The sequence below is a fragment of the Zonotrichia leucophrys genome, chromosome 1, assembly GCF_028769735.1.
Source record: "Zonotrichia leucophrys gambelii isolate GWCS_2022_RI chromosome 1, RI_Zleu_2.0, whole genome shotgun sequence".
Lineage (NCBI taxonomy): Eukaryota > Metazoa > Chordata > Aves > Passeriformes > Passerellidae > Zonotrichia > Zonotrichia leucophrys.
The window spans coordinates 108,924,914-108,943,503 of record NC_088169.1 but is presented as its reverse complement, the minus strand read 5'-3'; the positions used below and the strand labels follow the sequence as shown (position 1 = coordinate 108,943,503).

Sequence of the window (18,590 nt, the reverse complement as noted above, 5' to 3'; positions counted from 1 at the left end):
CATGAGAAAAGAAGCTTGAACTAACAAATTATTTCTGCCTAATTTGCTTCAGTCTGGAGGTAGATGAACAATCAACATCTAGGTCAGCTGTCTCTAGTTTTCTGATTGGAGATAAAACTTTGAATGTTAATGGAGAAACCATTCATAAGTTTCCAATTTTGTTTTTACTACTGCCTAGGCTTTTCTTTAGGATAGTGCTTGGATTTCAAGGCCAGTCTGCAGTGAAAATTCAGTATGGAAACCTTCTTTCCTATATTCAAAAGGAACATGGCTGAAAGGATGGAAAACAAACAGGAAAGGGGCTTAAAGATTTCAGAAAGAACTCCTTTTCCTTCCTTAAGATTCCACACTTGATTTGGTTAAATAATTTTTCCCCTGTGTTGGAAGTCTCATTAAACTATAGTGTGTGTGTGTATCTCCCTCTTTTTTAACAAGGTTTGTTATCTTGGCTCCAAAGTAAATCTGCATTTTATATTTATAATCACCAACCAGCATGAATTGACATATCTGTAAATTTTCATGTGGTTTAAACAAAAATCATATTTGGCAGAAGTTAAAAGGGACAGTGTCCCCCTCCCTCTCTGTACTTGTGCTTAAATGGCTTCACCTGCCATTGAAATGGCCTGAGCTGAATTTTATCAGGCCAAAGTTTTCAACTTCATTACAAAATTTAGCCAAATACTCTCCATATATTTTTTGTCACTCATAGATTGAATCCTTAGACTTCAAAATTAGCAGTGTGTGGAGAGGAGCAAAAGTGAGACCCTTCATCCTGTAATTATGCTAGGTTTTTTTTGTAAAATTCAAGAATTATGAAAAGGAAAAATGGTCTCACCACTTAAGACTCTATCACCCCCACAAGCACCACTTGGTTTCTTTCATCAGCAGTAAGTGTTGGAACAAAGTACAAATTTTTTCTATTTTATGATTTGCATTTACTTTGTAAAGTTTCAACTTTATTTTATCTTTTATTTTTTGCTAAATCTATTTGATTCCTTTTAAGTATCTAGAGGTATTCCAACTCATTGCTACACTTTGTTAAATAATTCACCCCATTTTAACAACTGCAGTCAGAATATTTCTCTTAAAAAGCCTTCTCTTACAATATATTCTTTCTTTTGTTCCTCTGTGCTATAATAATTCCAGCTCTTTTCCAGAAGACTCTCAGAGGAGTTGTGGGGTTTTCTTCTGTAAAATTACATGCTTTCCTGATTGACACTTGATCAGATTCTGACAGACTGTAAAATATTGCTGAATACCAATTGATTTTGATGGTCACAATTATATTACTTCTTAAATGCAATTCAAATGCATTGTTTTGTTTAGTGGTACATTTTTAGTCTAGTTCATCACCTGAAGTGCTGTGCATATCTGCTGTAATGTATAAACTTATCACTCATGGCAGATTGCAGAAGTTACTGGGAGGTGCTTGCTGTAAGAGGAGTCACTGCTAAATTAAATTTTCAGTTCAAAATTTCATATGAATTCTATATGTTCTGCTTGTTTTTCCACTCTTTTCTTAGATTTTGGTATGATTTTTGATTTTTGTTGAATATATCAGTATGCTTCCATTACTGCATAACTTCCACTACTAGTTCTAGATTTTTTGCCTTGATTTATTTTCTGTTTAAGGGGTAGTTGGCATAGTTCCTTAACAGTTGCCTTCAAGTATAAAATCCTTCTTGATTCTGATGCTGGAGAATATGGAGGGCATCAAAGGCTGGACCACAGAACAGAGTACTTCTCTGAGCAATATCCTCACAATTATCGACCTAATTCAATTATGGTAAGTAAATTGTTTGGGGCTTTGTTTGTTTTGTTTTCATTTTACTTTCATCTCTGTAGGTTTTGCAATTCTTTGGACAAATATGGAGTCTCTTCTATTTGGGGAAGGGGATATTTTAAATTTATTTTCTGAAATTAACCTTTATCTAAATACAGTATAGATAACATTATGATTTGGTTATAACCAAGAATATTAACAAATTTTTCTGTTTAAACCTTGTTCTTATATTTCCATGCACTTTTGCAGTGTCTGGCATGCTGTGTTCCTTGCCAACATGCATGGAAACATACTAACATGCTTTTGAGCTGCTCTCCTTAATATTATAATTTCCTTTATTTTCACTTTATTTCAGTCAAGAGACTGCATCTTCATGCTTGCTTTGTTTAAAGCTCTCCAGAAACTGAATCTTCCTTTTCTATCTTAAAATCATGTACTTAACTCTACAAACAAGAATTAGAGTCAATCATGTGTTTGCCAACTGGTTTTTTCCTCCCCAGTTTACAGAAAAACTTTGCAAAATGGAACAGGATTTCTCTGAAATCAAGAATTTCAAAGATTTCCATTCCTAGAGTGGTATGAATAATGGATAAAGAGTTTTCCACAAATCACCTGAGATGAATTGGGAGACATATCCTTGCATACAATTTCTGCTAGCTGAGGTGGTCACTAATAAAACTCTACCTTCCTTAATTGCTCTTGAAATCAGAATCACAAGTAGGAATTTTAAAATGTTATTTTCACTATTCTTTATGTATATGTGTACATGTGCACATATTTCCCTTTCTTTCTGTATGCATTCACATCTGTGTATATGCTCATAAGCACAAGAAAATAAGATTCAGAAAGGCTGGGAATTAAGAGTTCACTGAAAAAATTCTGAAATAATTTACATTGCTGAGTAGATTTTTATACCCAAAACATTTATGTGGGTGAAGGAGATGTTTCTCTATGGACAGGTATATTGGTACACATAAATACCTGCAAATAAATTACATTTGTAACCTTAAGGGCTTGCAAAAAATAGAGCATTTTGCACTGATTTTTATGGGCCACTCCCCTTCCATGGTTGAACAGAATATGAATTTCTAGTGTCACATCTTAACTTTTCTCATGAGATCTAAACTGCTGAGAATTATTTTCACTTCTAACCTCTGTCTCCCTTTCTTTCATTGTATCCAGAGTATTGGCATTTTTCATTTGCATGATTTAAAATATTTTCTTTACATGAAAGAATTTTTGTGCTTGGTGTAAAGGATCTTAGGAATGGGTTTTGGGTTTGGGTTTTTTTTTTTTTTAAGTACTTGCATGTGATAGTGCCTTCATAGTGTGGGTAAGTATTTGTGCTAATTTGAAATGAAAGGTCTAAGGTTTCATTCCTGAAGGTTATGTAGCAAATTATTGCTTCCAGAGTTCTTGCTTCGTGTGCCCAATTCAAGTACATTGCCTGGGTGATTGGAGAGCATCTTAATTATCTATCACTAACTTAACTTTTGCAAGCCAATTAACTGTGATTTGGAATGTGTATTTCACATTTAGTTCATTAGATGGTGAGTGCAAGCCTTCCAAGCCAGAAACAAGCGTGGCAGAACGTGAAGCTGTGGTTTGCTAGGAGTATGTGCAAGATAAGGCATGTGGCAAACACTGCAGCAAATGCACTTTTGCACCAAAAGCTGTGGCATGGCAATGGCACTTGTAGGTCAGAGAGAAACCCAGATAAACCATTTCTCTTGTGTCCTTTGCCACCCAATTCACAGAGCAGCTCCAGCCCACCCCCCAGAGGATGCCTCTTGCACCAAATAAAGGTAAAGTACCAGTGAAAGGACACCATGTAATAGTGATTGAGGAAAAACATCTGGAAAACCTAAATTCAACAATTAGGTCTTCATGTAAGAACTAACAAAAGTTACAGTAAATGCCTCCAGCTGCTATTTTGCAGTAAAACAATGTTTTATTTCAAATAGCAATTTATATCCAGGTTATTGGGTAGGTTTTCCTGCTTAGGAGTTTCTTTAGTCTTAATTGCAGTTTAGTCTTAGTCGCAGTTACCAACTCAGTCTTCCCACCAAATTTCTTTTCAAGTAACATATGATGCCACCTCAATAAACTCATGAAAGTTCTTTTCCTGTTGTTTAATAATTATTCCTGTTGTTTAATAATAATTCATAATCCATGAGACTTGAGTTGCTTGTTTCAAAAGTTCTAGTTTCTCCTCCACTACAAACTTTGAAGGAGTAATTTTTTAATGAGTGATGCACCTTCCTTAAGGTGTGTGGGTAAACACTGTCAGTAAAACATGCCCAGAGGGTTGTGACAAAATGCAATCACATGCAATAATTCTGCTTCTCAAGTCAGGCTTTAATAGCAGGCAAATGTGGTACAAAAATAGAAGATTAAATGTGACATGATTCATTCTAAAAAATCATCTAATAAAAGAAATATTCAAGGTGGCATATCAAAATGAGAAGAAGGGAGATATGAAATTCCTGGAGCAAAGAATCCTGGAAGAAGATGAAGCTTTGTAAGCACTGCTGAGCATTTCACTGTCCAATTTTCAGGCTTGTTCAGTAAAGCTCTTAGAGGGCCAGAATTCAAAATCATCAGACACACCTTGTAAACTTCATAGAAAATGCACAGAAATGCCCTTTGTAGTATGACTTATTTAAATAACTGTACTAATTTTTCCATTTCACTGCTTTTTCTATAATGGATTGTTAACAAATATATGAAATGTACGTAACATTCCATGTAATCAAACTTTCTAATAACAAGCTGTGAACCATTTTGTCACTGTAGGAATAGATTCGTTTTACCCCTTTAGCTTCATTTCTATTTACAACTCCACTCTGGTATTCTCATAGAAGTCTTTTTGGAGGTATGTTTATGTGTGCTTTTTGGATAAACCTTTAGTCTTGCTTATGTTTCATCATCTCTTGGCAAGATGTAAATTAAGTGGTGTACACACATTTCAACCCCTGTGCCCCTTTTTGGATTAATTCATTTGCTGGTACCTAACTTGGCCTTTGTGGTTGGATGTGAAACTTAGATTTGGGGCAGGGGGAAGAAAAAGTGTAATTTTTTAACAGTGTATTACTCAGAATATCTTGTTGGCCTTTTCTAAGGTATCCAACTCGATTGAATTTTGCTGTAGGAAAGAACCAGCTATCAATAAGTGTCCTAGTAAATTTTTTGTACCACACCAAAAGTTGGGTTTATATGGAAATGGAGGGGTTATACTTTCCCACTTCATGCACCAACAGAAACTGATTAATAAGCAGGCTAAGTGGGATATTACAGAGGATATTGTGTCATTGGAAAAGTAGTATATGATTTATTGTGAAATATAATTGCTTAACATATTTTGACTTTTATAGATGTACTTTTTCTGTAGTTCATTCCAATTAGTTAAAAAATAAATAGATGTCAGAGTATTCCTTTCCCCCTGTCCCCAGTGCTGCCTTTTCTGTTTCTCTATTTTTGGCATTCAATGATAAATCTTTTCACATTAAATTAAGGTGAAATTATATAGTTTATTTTAAGAATATCCTTATTACAGGCTTGAGCTTTTAACCTTGACCTTAATGTATATTATTCAGTGTCAAAGTGCAACTTCCTGCTTCCTTAAGTCTGTGGACCAATTAAAATACTCCCATAGATGGAAATGATCTAAAAGCATTTAGTGACCTTAGCTTTGAAAATACTCATTCAAATAGCTTTCATTATAACGATTTATGTATTGAATTTTAAGTGACTGATGTAATCTTTAACTGTTTTCTCCCCTGATATGCAGATAGACAGACTAAATGAAATAATGTTTGTAGTTGGAAACTTAACTGTTCAAACTAGATGAATCAATCAGAATTTAATGCCACAAAGGTCTTTTTGTTTTTTAAATCTTGATGATTAAGACTTCTAAATCCATTTGTTCATCTTCATTGATTGTTTGACTTCTTAAAACCAACAGCAAATGTAATGTGAAGTTACTCTGTTATTAATTTTGTTTCATCCTATCTTTGTCTTCAGAGTAGTTGTTTTTCAGGGGTTTTTGCTGTCTTAAAGTACTTTTTCTCAACCTGAAAAAAGAGTGCAGAAGGTAATAGAGAAGAAATTTTGGGACACACCCTTTGTGGTTTATCGACTTTTTTGCTTAAATGGAGCAAGACAATCTAAGAAATTATTTTCTGCATATTAATGCTGTGTAGTTGTAAATTGAAAAACAAATTGCAAGGCAGAACTTCACATTATTTTAAGCACACGTAGTTTGTCATGTGCAAAATCTACCGAAATGAAAACCAAAATGTGTGAGGTTTTGTATAATAAATTATAGTCTGAAAGGAAGCGCTATCACCTATTTTATTCTTGGATGGTTAATTATATTCTCAGAATAGTGTCCATGTGTGAAAATTAGTGGCCATACAGAGACAGGAGATTGTCTAAAGTCCTCATTTTAATTAAAAGTTTTGGATGATGTTGGCACAGGCTCTTGTGACATTGCCTTCTGCATCTACCAGCTGCAATATGTGCTACTGAGTATTTTTCTGCAGTGCCTGATCTAGCTCTGAGTTCTAGTAATTCTCCCATCTGTTGCAAAATGACCTTGAAATTATTTTTAGGGCTTGGTGTTTTCCAATCCTGAAAGTCAGAGGAAGAGCAGTTCATTGCAGTTCCAGCCAATTTTGGTTGTGCTTGCACCTGGTACTGAATTAGTCTGACAGATCTGAAAGTAGCAGTTGTCATTTGTAGAACCTCTTGCTTGTGGGTTTTTAGATATATTTGGAGATTGCTGTGTATTTTAGTCCTCTTCTGAAATATATAAAGTGATATTTCTGCCTATAGCTGCTGCTGTTCACAGGTGCTTCCTACATGTGGTAATCCTGTACTCTTAATTCTTTAAATCTCTTATTTTCCTAGAAATGTTCTGGATATTCAAAGAAAAAAAAATAAAGTATAAGGAGTAAGAATTTGGCTGAAAACATCTTACAATCCTGGCCAGTGGTAGTACCAGTTGTTTTTGACCTGTTTGTGAGATAGCCAGCATGAATAGACTATGATCTTGATAGATAGTTGGTGGGCAAGAGGTTGATGATTAAAAATAATTAATTTTTTTTGTCTCTTTACTAGTTATACTGTTTTAGTGCTAGAAGCTTTGATCTGTATGTCACTTGCCCAGTTTCAGACAGTGTAGCTGCCTCGTATGGACATGCAGTATAAAAAGGTCAAAAGTGCCAACAAAATCCCATTTTGTATTTGCCTTATGAACAAGATTCCCCACCATGCTCTCTGCTCGCACATCTGCTGGTGAAGTAACAGCAGTTACTCCATTCCTGCCAAACTGAGAATAAAAAGACGTCCAGTGATATTTTATGAGTAAACTTTTGAAAGTAAACTTTGTCAAAAACTGTCTTTGCAGCTGAGTCATGCTGTCTCAAATAGATTGGATGCTTTCCAATCTCCATGTTACACTCTTCTGTCAGAAAAGAACCTTCCTGTGTGTGTTTTTAGGTGTCTTGGCTTCCTAAAATAGTGGAGTTGGTGTGAACCTTAGAGGGCTCGAGATTGTAAGTTAATAATTGGTACAGAGAGCAGAGGGACAATTCACTGAGATCCTGATGACCCTCTCTGACCTCAGAGCTCACCCTGCTTCCAGCAGGGACTTTGGGTCTCCTGAGGCCCTTCCCAACATGGGTGAGCCTGCAGGGAAGGAAGTGCCTGGAAAGGATGTTCAGGATGAGCAGAAAGCTTGGAACACAAGAGAGACTCTGAGGGTGATTTGATTGATGTAGGTAAGCTATGAATGAATTCTCTTTAGTGTTCTGTTCTTTGGGTTTTCACTTCTGTCCATGTTCATCAAGTGAGCCATGGGAAATGGTGAAGGAGACATGAATGGGATAAAAATTGTGATCAGAAAAAGCTGGTTAAAAGAACAGAGATCAGTAGAACTGAAGCTGGTAATTGAAAGAGTAAAATTCAGCAGGAGTATATGAAAGAATAAACTTCTGTGACACTCTTCCTAGGATATGGAAAAAGTAAAAAATTACATATCTCTTATAGTGTTTTTTGCTGAAGAATACCTAGGTTTCCTGTAATGGTTTTTATCAGGAAGCCTCTATGTATTTTTATACACTTGTCTATTTATAGATAGATATATATATCTCAGGCTGCATACTATATATATATAAAATGAAGACGAGAGGAAGGTGATTCTGCAAATCTGTAGGTAAGGAAAAAAAACAAAAAGGCAAGTCCCTTGACAAAGGGAAGACTCAAAACTGAGATGGATAATATGGACAATACAGGAGTATTCAGTGCCTTTTTGGTTTGTTGTTTGTTGTTTTTTTTTCTCAGATTCCAAGGGCGAAGTCTGCTTTCAGATGCTTTTGTGTGATGGTGCACTACTGAAAATGAAGTAGCAGAGCAGTAGGTTAAAGAGGCTGTGTATAAGTGGGGTACACCCAGAGGCTTGGATGATTTCAGTGATGTGATTGCAAGGCTGGTGATTATTATCTGAGAAAAATCATAGTGGTCAGGGCAAATTTCTGACAGCTGAACCAAGGCTGAAAAGGAAGGCTGAGGGGTCTGTAGGGCAATTGCTGCAGAAGAAAAGAACCACCTCCTCTTGCAATCTGTGCCCAAGCAAGTGGGTTACATGAGATGGGTCAGTCAGAAAGCCAGCCTGGATTTAGCAAAGTCAGAGCATGCATGGTCAGCCTGATTGCTTTCTTGATGAAATGAGTCAAGCTGTGTGTCAAGGTTGCTCCAGTCAGTTCAGTCAACTTTCAGCCTTGTCTCCTCAGCATTCCTGCCTAGGAGCTGAAGAACTACAGGGAAAATAAGGTTGTTATGTGGGTTAAAAGCTGGTTTGGCCACTGCTGTCTGAGCAATCAGAGGCTCTGTGTGCATCTCTTGACTGGAATCAAGGAGAGAGTCTTATGAATTGTGAGGGAACTGATCCTGTTTGGAGTCTGGAGCAGTGACCAGCATGATGGGACAGAGCACAGTAGTAGATGACCCTGAATTGGAGTGAATCATTGGTCAACTGAATGTTCAGGGTCCAATCCAGACACATCTGGAGCTAAGTATTATCCATGCATTTATACATTTGATTATCCATACATTTGTATATTTGAAAGTGTCTGGATTCAAAAATACAATGAAATGCTTGCATTTCATCTTATCCTGTCAGCAATGGATTCCTGACTTTTTTAGTTATGTCACTTAATGGCAGATTGAAGCATATGCTTGGAGCACAGTTGACTTGGTACAAGGGCTTGAAACAGTCAGTACACTCAGGAAAAAAAAAATATTTTCTCTAAGTTAAGGGGGATATGTTACTACAAGAGTGGTAATTCAGGTGAGAGGTGCTGCAAGAAAAGGAATAATACTGGAGTAAAAAGGCTGAGGAAGTTTTTTGGTTCAGGCTGTCAGAAGGAGGAGTGGAGTGAGAAATCTGGTCTGGAAACCCTGCTGGGATCCTGGGCAGATAATCTTCCAGTTTTCACTTTATCTCAGGAAAGAAAAGTGATCTTTCCAACCTCACTGGTCACATTTTTCTTCCTCAGTCCATCACACAATGTCCTGTGTTCTGTTTGTTTAAACAGCTGATAAAGCCAGAGTACATAGAATATAGTATTTCTGGAAATGTTGTTAGGCTGGGAAAAAGGAATAATAATAATTCTTATATACCTATAATACCTTTATATTTGTAATGAGTAGTATCTAATAGTTGTGTCATATTTTTCCCTTTAAAAAATTGTACACCACTGGAATGAAAAATTAATAATCTTATTTGTAATTATATGCTTAATCAATATTTTTGCATTGTTCAGGCCTTAATTGTTGCTTTTTGTAACAAATAGCCTCAGAGGTGGTTACATGACCAATGAAATAAGATTAGGAGATAGAGCCTTATGTGGCTTTTCTATGATAGCCCACCAAGATAAAAAAACTCTAAAAAAGTGTTTAATTTTCCTAGGTAAGGAAAAAACAAGTGACTAAAGTAATAAGCTGGCAGATACAGCTCTTGATGGCAAATGGAAAAGATCTGTCATTAGTTTAAATATAATCATCTGTGCAAGTTCTGAAATTCTGCTTAAACCAGTTTTAAAGTTCTGGTTGTCAAATGAGTAGTTGGAGTTGGATGATCCTCAGTGCTCTCAGATTCTCTGCTGATGTAAATTGACTTTAAAGGAATTGGGCTAATTTACTCCTCCTAGGATCTGACACATTATTGATCACAATATAATTGAGGATTGCCGTGTCCTGCATTAACATAATTTTTTTTCCCCATAACTGAAGTAACATTTTACAAATTCTTTTTTAGAAAACTTATTTCTGTTTGTTCCCTCTCCCTTCTCACTTCATCATCCAAAGCCAGAGCGCTGAATTTCTGAGTACACAACTTCAGAATCTCTCCTTTATCTATATGTTTTGAGGTAGTTGACTTCATTAAGTATTTCCTCTCCTGCACCGGTTTATAGAAGCTATTTATCACTGAAACCTTAGGGGAAATCATTATGTTCGCTGCCTTTCAAGAAGCATTGGACACTGCTCTGTCTGATTCAATGAAGATCAGCTATTTTCCTTTTTTTTTCTCCTTTTCCTAAAGCTCTTTGCTTTATTGCTTTATTCTGTTCTGAAAACAATGAAAGCCTTTCGTGCCATCAGGCTCTCGTTAGCAGATAACGCAGTTGAAATTGCAGAATATTAGACATTCCACAGGGATGAAGAATAGTCTAAAAGAGGACATTGTCAGAATGAAACCAATAATCTTCAATCTTGTGTTACCTTTTATAATTGCATTTTTATTGACTTGTTCAGAAAACACATTCATAGACCTGACAATTGATGGAGTACCGTGTATCAAGGTAATTGGTAGATACCACATATCAGTCTTGTTTTCTGATTGTGACTCTGCTCAGCTTGGAAGGAATGTCATGTAAAATACATTGCCACGAGTTCTTTTGTGATCTATGAGGAGTCTTTTGATTATGTGTCTTTGGATATTTTTGTGGTATTCATGGAAAAAAGGGAAGAAAAGTGCAATCATTTAAATGGTTAATTTTGCTTCTGTCCACTTTTGAGAGGGAGTTTTATTGCTCAGCCACTGACATTCCATAGGTGCCAAGTGTGAAGAATGTGCTGCTGTGTCATATTGCTGATATTTACCTGTATGAAATGACATCACAGGCCTTTGGACAACTTTAATTCACAGTAAAAGAGTTGCAGAACTTTGTCATTTATCACTGGCCCATCTGTTGACCTGGATGTTCTCAGGTTTTTGAAACTGGTCATTGTAAGTCATATGAGGCCCTCTCCTGGTAGTCACCTAAAATATATCACTATAAGCTGTTAAAAGAAAAATAGAAAAGAGATTGTAATGAGGCTGCCTTTAAAATTTTTATCTTGCTTAATTCCAATGCTAGGGACTAAGCAGTCGATAATCATTCTTTAAATATGATATTTATACCCACAGCAGTGCCCAAATGACAGATTTTTAACAGTTAAAGTATGGGGGTTTTTTTCCATATGCTGTTTTATAGAAATTGTGTCCTGTAAGTTTTCTGGGTTTTTCAGCTGTTCTTGTTCTTGTCATGTTTTTCCTAGGTGTACATTCCAAGCAGAGTTGCTCTTGTGCTTCACAACGTGGACATCCCAAAGTGAAGTTCTCTGTGAGCACCACAGAAGAAGCAAGTCACAAAGAAGTGCTGATACACTGTACTAGTACTGAGTATAACAAAACTTGCTCTAAGGAGGCTTTCTGAGGCTGAGTATAGTAATAGTAGGTGTTTAAAATGTAAGATTAATATTCACATATAAGTGCAGAGCTCTTGACTTGCTAGACCCTCTTTTGAGGAAGCTTTACAAAGAGGCAGAAAGGAAAATGTTGGGTTTGTAGTTCTAGTAGTACAAAATTACACTTAAGGTGTTGCAAAGCAGCAGGTATTCTCAATTAAATTGTTGTTTACAGAATTTTATCAGGAATGGTAAGAGTGATCCTGCTCCAAAGTTTGTAATTTCTTATAATTCTCATTTTGATAGTGAATTCAAATATTCATTATGTATTAATGCTTCTTACTAAAAGTAAGTAGTTTGCTTAAATGAAACAGAAGTTTTTGGCTAAAAGGCAGCCTTAATGGTTTGTGGGACCTAATTTGAGGCTCCTCTTCTTCAATGAAGTCTAACATGGAATTAGAAATGCTTATCCAAATGGATAAGAAGGTCCTCTGAGAGTCTTGTACTTTGCTATGTTTTATTTAATTACAAATGCACAAAAATGCTGGGCAGCAAAACGAGCAGGCCAATTGAGTGGGGGCCTGCTGATGCTATTGTGTGTGCTGGTTGTCTGCTCCCACCCAAATCACTGAGTCTGAGCATCTCACTTGCTGGAGATGGACAAAAATGACACAACTGTTTTATCTAGATCACTAAAATGTTCAGTGAGAAGCATGTTTTGGTCTTAATGCAACAATACCACACTGGAAGAGGTACTTAAAGTGTAGTTCTTCCCACTGCATATATTTCACTAACATCAGGACCTTGCAATACTGATTTCACTACTTGCAGAAGCTGCCTTTCAGCTTGGAACATGATGATGTTCTTGCACTTTTATAACTTTTGAAACATTGCTTCTCGTGAAGAAGCAGTCTCAAAATTCAGTGATCAAACTAAGGTGGTTCTTTTTGATTAAAATTAAGATAGTTAATTATTGGAGTGCTGCTAAGATAATTCAAGTGAGTTTATTCAATAAGCTACAACTTTTTTGTAAAGAGTAAGATTTTGTATATTTGAAAATGTATTGCAGATTATTCTGGAAAATTAATACCAAATTAATGAGACATGCTTTATTTTGTTCCATTTATTTAAAAACATATTTGAATTGGTTCTGAAATGAATGTCTTTTGTACCAATCTGAATTTTCTAACTTTTAAAGTAGCCAAAGAGGAAGATGTCCGTGACCATTTCCAAGTCATAATTTTACCCAGTTTCCTTTGTGAACCATTGTGTAAACTACTGAATAGTTGGTGCCAACACTGACAATCTATTCACAGTTCTTGGAATGCTTACTTGTGGCTTACTTCTTAAGCAAAACAAGGGGTGGAATAATGCAGCATGATGGAAAACAGTCTTTTGCAGAGTTCACACTGAAAGGGCTTTGTGAACATCCCCAGTCTGATATGTTCTGTGTGGCAGAGAATGTTATATTGCAGTTGAGTACCACAGGATCATGCTTCATTTTCCTCTACACCTGTTTGATCATTGTTTGGTTGTGGGCTAATAAAAGCATTCCTGTTACGCTATGACTTTAAATAAAATATACTGAACTGTTTTAGCAACTGGAACTGATTATCTTTTTTTTTTCCCCAGATTGTTTTTCTTCTAATACAGAGCAACTTCTAAAACGTGTTATATTTACAATGTATTGCTCTAATATGTTTTATAGGGTGGTTTGTTTCTTTTTTTAATTTTATTTTGCTGGCACAATTCCAGGTTTCAAAATGTAATGGCAAGCGTCTGTGTCAAACCTTTCTTCAAGCGAAGGAATAAATGTATGATGTGAAGTATAAACTGTAAAATCACATGCAAAATAAACTCTGAGGAGGAGAAAACAAATGCATATATGGTTTCATTCCTTGCATTGTAAAATGATTTTACAGCAGTCTTAACACTGAAAGACAGATTAGATTTTTGCTCCCTCCTAAAATCAGGGACTTGTCTTGGTCAGAAGCATTCATAATGAGATTGGTAGAATATTTGACATATGCATATTTTCTTTAACATAATGGTAGATTAATAAAAATAAATGAAAAAAATGTAAGGTGAACATGTAAACACAGAAAGCAGAATAATTACAGCTTTTTGGAGCCCACCTCTGCATTTTAATGGTGAGTGTGCTACTGCCTGTCTTGCAAGACTGGGGAATTTTCCCTTTCAATGCCCATGGAAAGCCAATTTCTTCCTCCTGATCTTTGAATATTGATGGATTATGAAGAGAAATTAATATTTCACTTTTGTTCTAGTGACACTCTGCAACCAAGGCCCCTCCTTAGAGTCATGTACTGAGGTTGTCACCGTGTCTGGCTGAAGCCTGGGACATTCTGAGAAGCAGATGAGCTCCAGAAGTTTTTTGCTTGGCCACACCTCAAATCAGCTCTCCACAGATACTCAGACACAGGGAAGGATAAGCTCTTTAAAGATGACCTCTTAGTGTACAGGACTGATAAGGGTTTGTATTTCAAGGTTTGGAAATGCAGACTTCCCTGTCACCTGGGAATTCTTGCTATCCCTGGCCCCAGAAGCTGTTGCTGCACAGTTTCTCTATCGTGAAAACTCAAGCTCACCTTCACCTGCCAGTTTATCTGAAGAGTCAGGCTGACCTTCCTCTGTCTTGCACTGTGTGTGAAGGGTTCTTTGCACTCAATAATTCAAGTTACTCTCCAGACTGGGTGGTGGTTGTGATAACAGGCAGGCATCCACTACACTGGTGTGTTCTGTGAGCACTGAGTTTTAATTTCCCCACTGTTTTCTCCTCCTCCCACAACTCAAGCTTTACTATCCTTAGGCTTTGGGGTTTTTTTTGAAGATGAAGAATGGAGCCATTATTTAAAATTGGTGAGTACTTCTGGAAAACAAATTAAATTGGTAAAAACTCTTCAAGCTTGCTGGGTTTTTTTCTCATAAAGCTTTTCTTGCTCATTCTACTTAATTTAGTCAAGACTTTTTGGACCATGTTCTCTAAGACAGGAATGTGGTGCTGGTAAAACTCTGCCAAAGGGAGAGCAGCTGTGTGAACAGTAAGATACCAGATAAGCAATTGTGTGGTACTTGCAGATACTGCAAGCTGATATTTTGTGTATTAATCTGTCAGTCACAATTCTATTTTCAAATGATATTTTTTAAGCATCTTGAAGGTTTAGCTTCCCCATTTTTTCATGATTCAGGTCCTTAACAGCCTATTAATGGTAAAAGGAAGAACTTTCTGTCTATTTGAGTCTCATTTCTGAGAGCTTAGAAGTAACTCTGTAGTTAAGTAGTAAAGAGTGAAGATTAACTGAATGAACAGCAGAAATTGTTTCCTTTACCTTAAATAAATATGAACATTTTTAGGATTTAGGACACTTTTCAGGATACATTGAGGTGTATGGTTTTCCTGTCTTCTGCTACATAATTTAATTTTCTAGGAATTAAAGTATTCTGCATTTAAGTATTTTATCACTGACTGATGTTTCCAAATGGGGCATGCTGACATTGTTGAACTACTGCTACACAGATGAAGCAGTGTTTTACATATTTTCATGTATTTTCCTTATCTGGGATCCCAGTTCCAGAAGAATGAACCTGTAAGTGCTGTCTTTTTAACAATTAATTTGAAGTGTTTTGCCAACAAAGACTCTGCACATGTGTGTTTTCACACCTCAGAGTTTATGGTGGAAGTGTTTTGAAGGGGTTGAGGGTGTAATTTGCTGTGATGGAGAGCTGGTTCTTATGCCAGTCTTATTTTTTAATTCTGTTTGGTTTCTCAGATTATCTAGAGTTGGTTTCAAGTTCTTGAGATGACAAGCAGCAACTTTCTGAAAGTTTCATGATCATTTAAGAAAAAAAAAAGGAAATCCAAAAGTTTTGGTCATGTTTGCCTTTTTATATAAAGAGAATTTTTTTTTTTTTCTTCATGGAATGTTTCCTTTAAGTAGGCTTTTTCAGTTTTTGGTTTTTATGTGAAAATAACCTGCAGTAATAGTGATGGGCTGACATATGACAGCTCTTCTTAAAATTAATTCTATAATTTGTTGGGTAAAAATAACTCCAGTTGAATGCATTAATAATATTCTGCTTATGGAAAGGTAGAAACAAAAGCTAATGATGACTCATTAGATGAGACAAATTATATTTTTCATGCCTGTGAGTACAATATGTACCCTGTAAATATAAATAAGTCTTGGTTATTCATGGTAAATTAAAGCCTAAAATACATTAGGACGAAACGAAAGAATTTGTAGGTATTGAAGAAATCAGTCTGAGCTGAGCTGATGGTTTTGCATCTTTACAAAGCTATTTTGAACACTGAAAACAAAATCTGAAGTGTTTAATTGAAGTAGGTCTGAAAACTGTCTTAGAAAGTTAAGACAAAGACAATAATTTCTCAATATTAGGAGAGTGTTAAAATTGATGCAGCACTAATCATCCATGCCATTTGACTCCACGTCAAATTAACTTCAAATTTTCCATACCGTTAAAAGCTACGAGCAAACATTCTCAACTTCCTTGTTTCTTTTGGCTGTGCCTCACAGATTGCAATTTAAATGTATGGAACAAGGACAGTCTGCTATTGAATATTCAATGCATTAATTTCACATAATTCTGTCTTTGGTGGTATGAGGTATTTATGACAGAACAGGTAGAGTGCATTTAGGAGGAGAGGTGTGTCTGCAAACACTGAAGAAACCAAGCTGCCAGTGCTGTAATGGGTGTCGTGGTTTAATCCCAGGCAGCAGCCAAGCCTGAGGCAGCCGCTGCCCACTGCCCACCAGAGGGATCAGGGAGAGAAAATCAGAAAGGTAAAAGCTGGAAAACTCATGGGGTTGAGTTTTATATAGACAGCTTAATAGGAAAAGCAAAAAGCTGTGCACACAAGCAGAGCAAAACAAGGCATTCATTTGCTGCTTCCCATGGTTAGGCAGGTGTTCAGCCATCTCCAGGACATCAAGGCCCCATCACACATAACAGTGACTTGGGAAGACAAATGGCATCACTCCAAACATCTCCCCCTTCTTCTTTCTTCCCTCTACCTTCTACAGTGAGCAGGATGCCATGTGGTCTGGAATATCCCTTTGGGTCACCTCTCCTGGCTGTGTCTCCTCCCAACCTCCCAGGCATCCCCAGCTCCCCCCTCAGTGTGGCAGCATGAGAAAGAGAAAAAGCCTTGGCCCTTTGTAAGCCCTGCTCAGCAATAACAAAAACCATCTTTATATTATCAGCTCTGTGTTCAGCACAAGTCCCAAGCACAGCCCCATACCAGTTAGTGAGGAAATCCAGCTCTACCCCAGCCAAACCCAGCACAGCAGGACTTGGGGGCAGGCACCCAGCTGTCCTGGGCTACTGGGTCTGGTGGGGCAGGTTCATGCTAAAATAGTGTTGATAAATCAGTGTTTTGGCTGTTGCAGAATGGAGTTTGCAGTGTGAAGGCTTTCTATTCCCTACCCTGTGCTCACTCACAGATGTGCCAGGACATCTTCCTGCTCATGGGAAGTTGTGGATGAATTCTTGTTTCTGCTTTGCTTGCATATGCACCTTTTGCTCTCCCTGTTGAGGTATTCTCGCCTTCCTTCTATTCCCTCACCATCCTGGAGCAGAGGGGGCTAAGCAAGCACATGGGAGGGTGTTTGGCTGTTTGCTGGCATCAGCCCACCACCTCCAAAACTGAGTGAGCTGTCCACCTCAGGAAATTGGCTGACAGGAGGAAAGAAGGTGAAGACACTTGAAGCAATTTGAAATAAAAAGGGAGGAGATATATCCCAACTTTCCTTAGCTGCCCTTCACAAAACACTGAATGTGTATCTTGTGTTTATTTGAGTTGTAGAGTGAGACAACTGGAGTAGGTTAATTTTTCTTCTATTCAGGTATCACCTGTATGAGGGAACAGACAGTATACATTCACTCCATTTCATGCTAGAAGTTCTTGGACCTGTTCTTTTGCAGTAGTAGCATTAGATTATCCCTGTAGAAAAGTGTAAAAATATTTTTGTACCTCAAAATGGAAGTAAGTTCTAATGTAAAATCTTTCATAAAATTTGTCATTATTAAAGGGGAGGATGGGAAGCTGCTAGTGGAAGACTATCTTCTGGTGCCGTGAAGATATGGAAAATTAACGGAAACATTAAATGAAAACCTGACCTTTAAAATGCATGGAAATTTAACCATTACTTTTGCACAAAGCTCCTTTCAGCTGTTGACTGCTGCTTCTGGGTTTTTGTTGTTTTCTTTGTCCATAGCAGTGGTTTTAGGCAACACTGAGTCTTTCTGTGTTCTGTAACCTGTGTCACTGCTATCTATGAATGTTTGAGGCAATCCCAATTTTAGTCATCAGTCAGAAGGTGGGGTTGGCCTTGCTTTGGGACTTTCTAGGGTGGAGATAATAGGAGAGACTGAAGATGCTTCCTGGTGTTGTGAAATACCACTTAATTTCCTTACTTTGCAATGCCACTAATAACTTATAACTTTAAATCTTTGTCTGTGGCATGTCTTTGTCAGAAAACAGCTAGCCCTATGCAGCACCAAAAAAAAGCATGTCTTTTGACTGGAAATGAGAAGGCAAATTATGCAAGCACATCATGTCCGAAACTGAAATGAATTTTTCTATCCAGGTTTGTTTATCTGAAGGGACCTAGTGTTGATCACTTCATGAAATGGAGCGGATGAGCTGTATGGCATAGAGAACAGGTTTTTGTGTAAAAAAAAACCCCTATTTTCCTAAGGCAAACAATATTCCAGTATTTGAAATACAGGTTTTTGGGTTTTTTAATAAAAAATATTGGATTATGACAAGTGAGCATTTTCATAGGAAGAGATTTGTCAGAAAACCCTTCCCGAACAGTTGTATAAAAATACTATTCAAAATCAATGCTTCCATTATGTGCAAAGCATGGGCACTCACAGCTTTAATCTGTTAGTGTATGCAGCTGCTTAGAGGGGGTTTTCATTAAATTCATTGTGTAATTGAATTACTGTGCCATTTTATAGAAAAAAAAAGGTTTTTAATAATCATGTAAAGTGATAGGGCTATTGAGTTGGCTTTTCATAGGCCTCCTTGGAC

At 36.8% G+C, this 18,590-nt stretch overlaps 1 protein-coding gene across 2 annotated transcripts in view; it reads left to right on the top strand.

Moving 5' to 3' along the window:
- Positions 1-13,377, top strand: part of GBE1 (1,4-alpha-glucan branching enzyme 1) — a 135,653-nt gene extending 122,276 nt beyond the window's left edge. The window contains exons 15-17 of one of the 2 annotated variants that reach the window (XM_064726939.1): positions 1,669-1,786; positions 3,541-3,588; positions 11,387-13,377. In XM_064726939.1, the coding sequence (XP_064583009.1) occupies positions 1,669-1,786; positions 3,541-3,588; positions 11,387-11,443 (223 nt within the window). In that variant the 3' untranslated portion in view covers positions 11,444-13,377. The remainder of the gene's footprint in view (positions 1-1,668; positions 1,787-3,540; positions 3,589-11,386) is intronic. The other variant, XM_064726946.1, reaches the window with a different exon arrangement.
- The last annotated feature ends 5,213 nt before the right edge of the window (positions 13,378-18,590 follow it).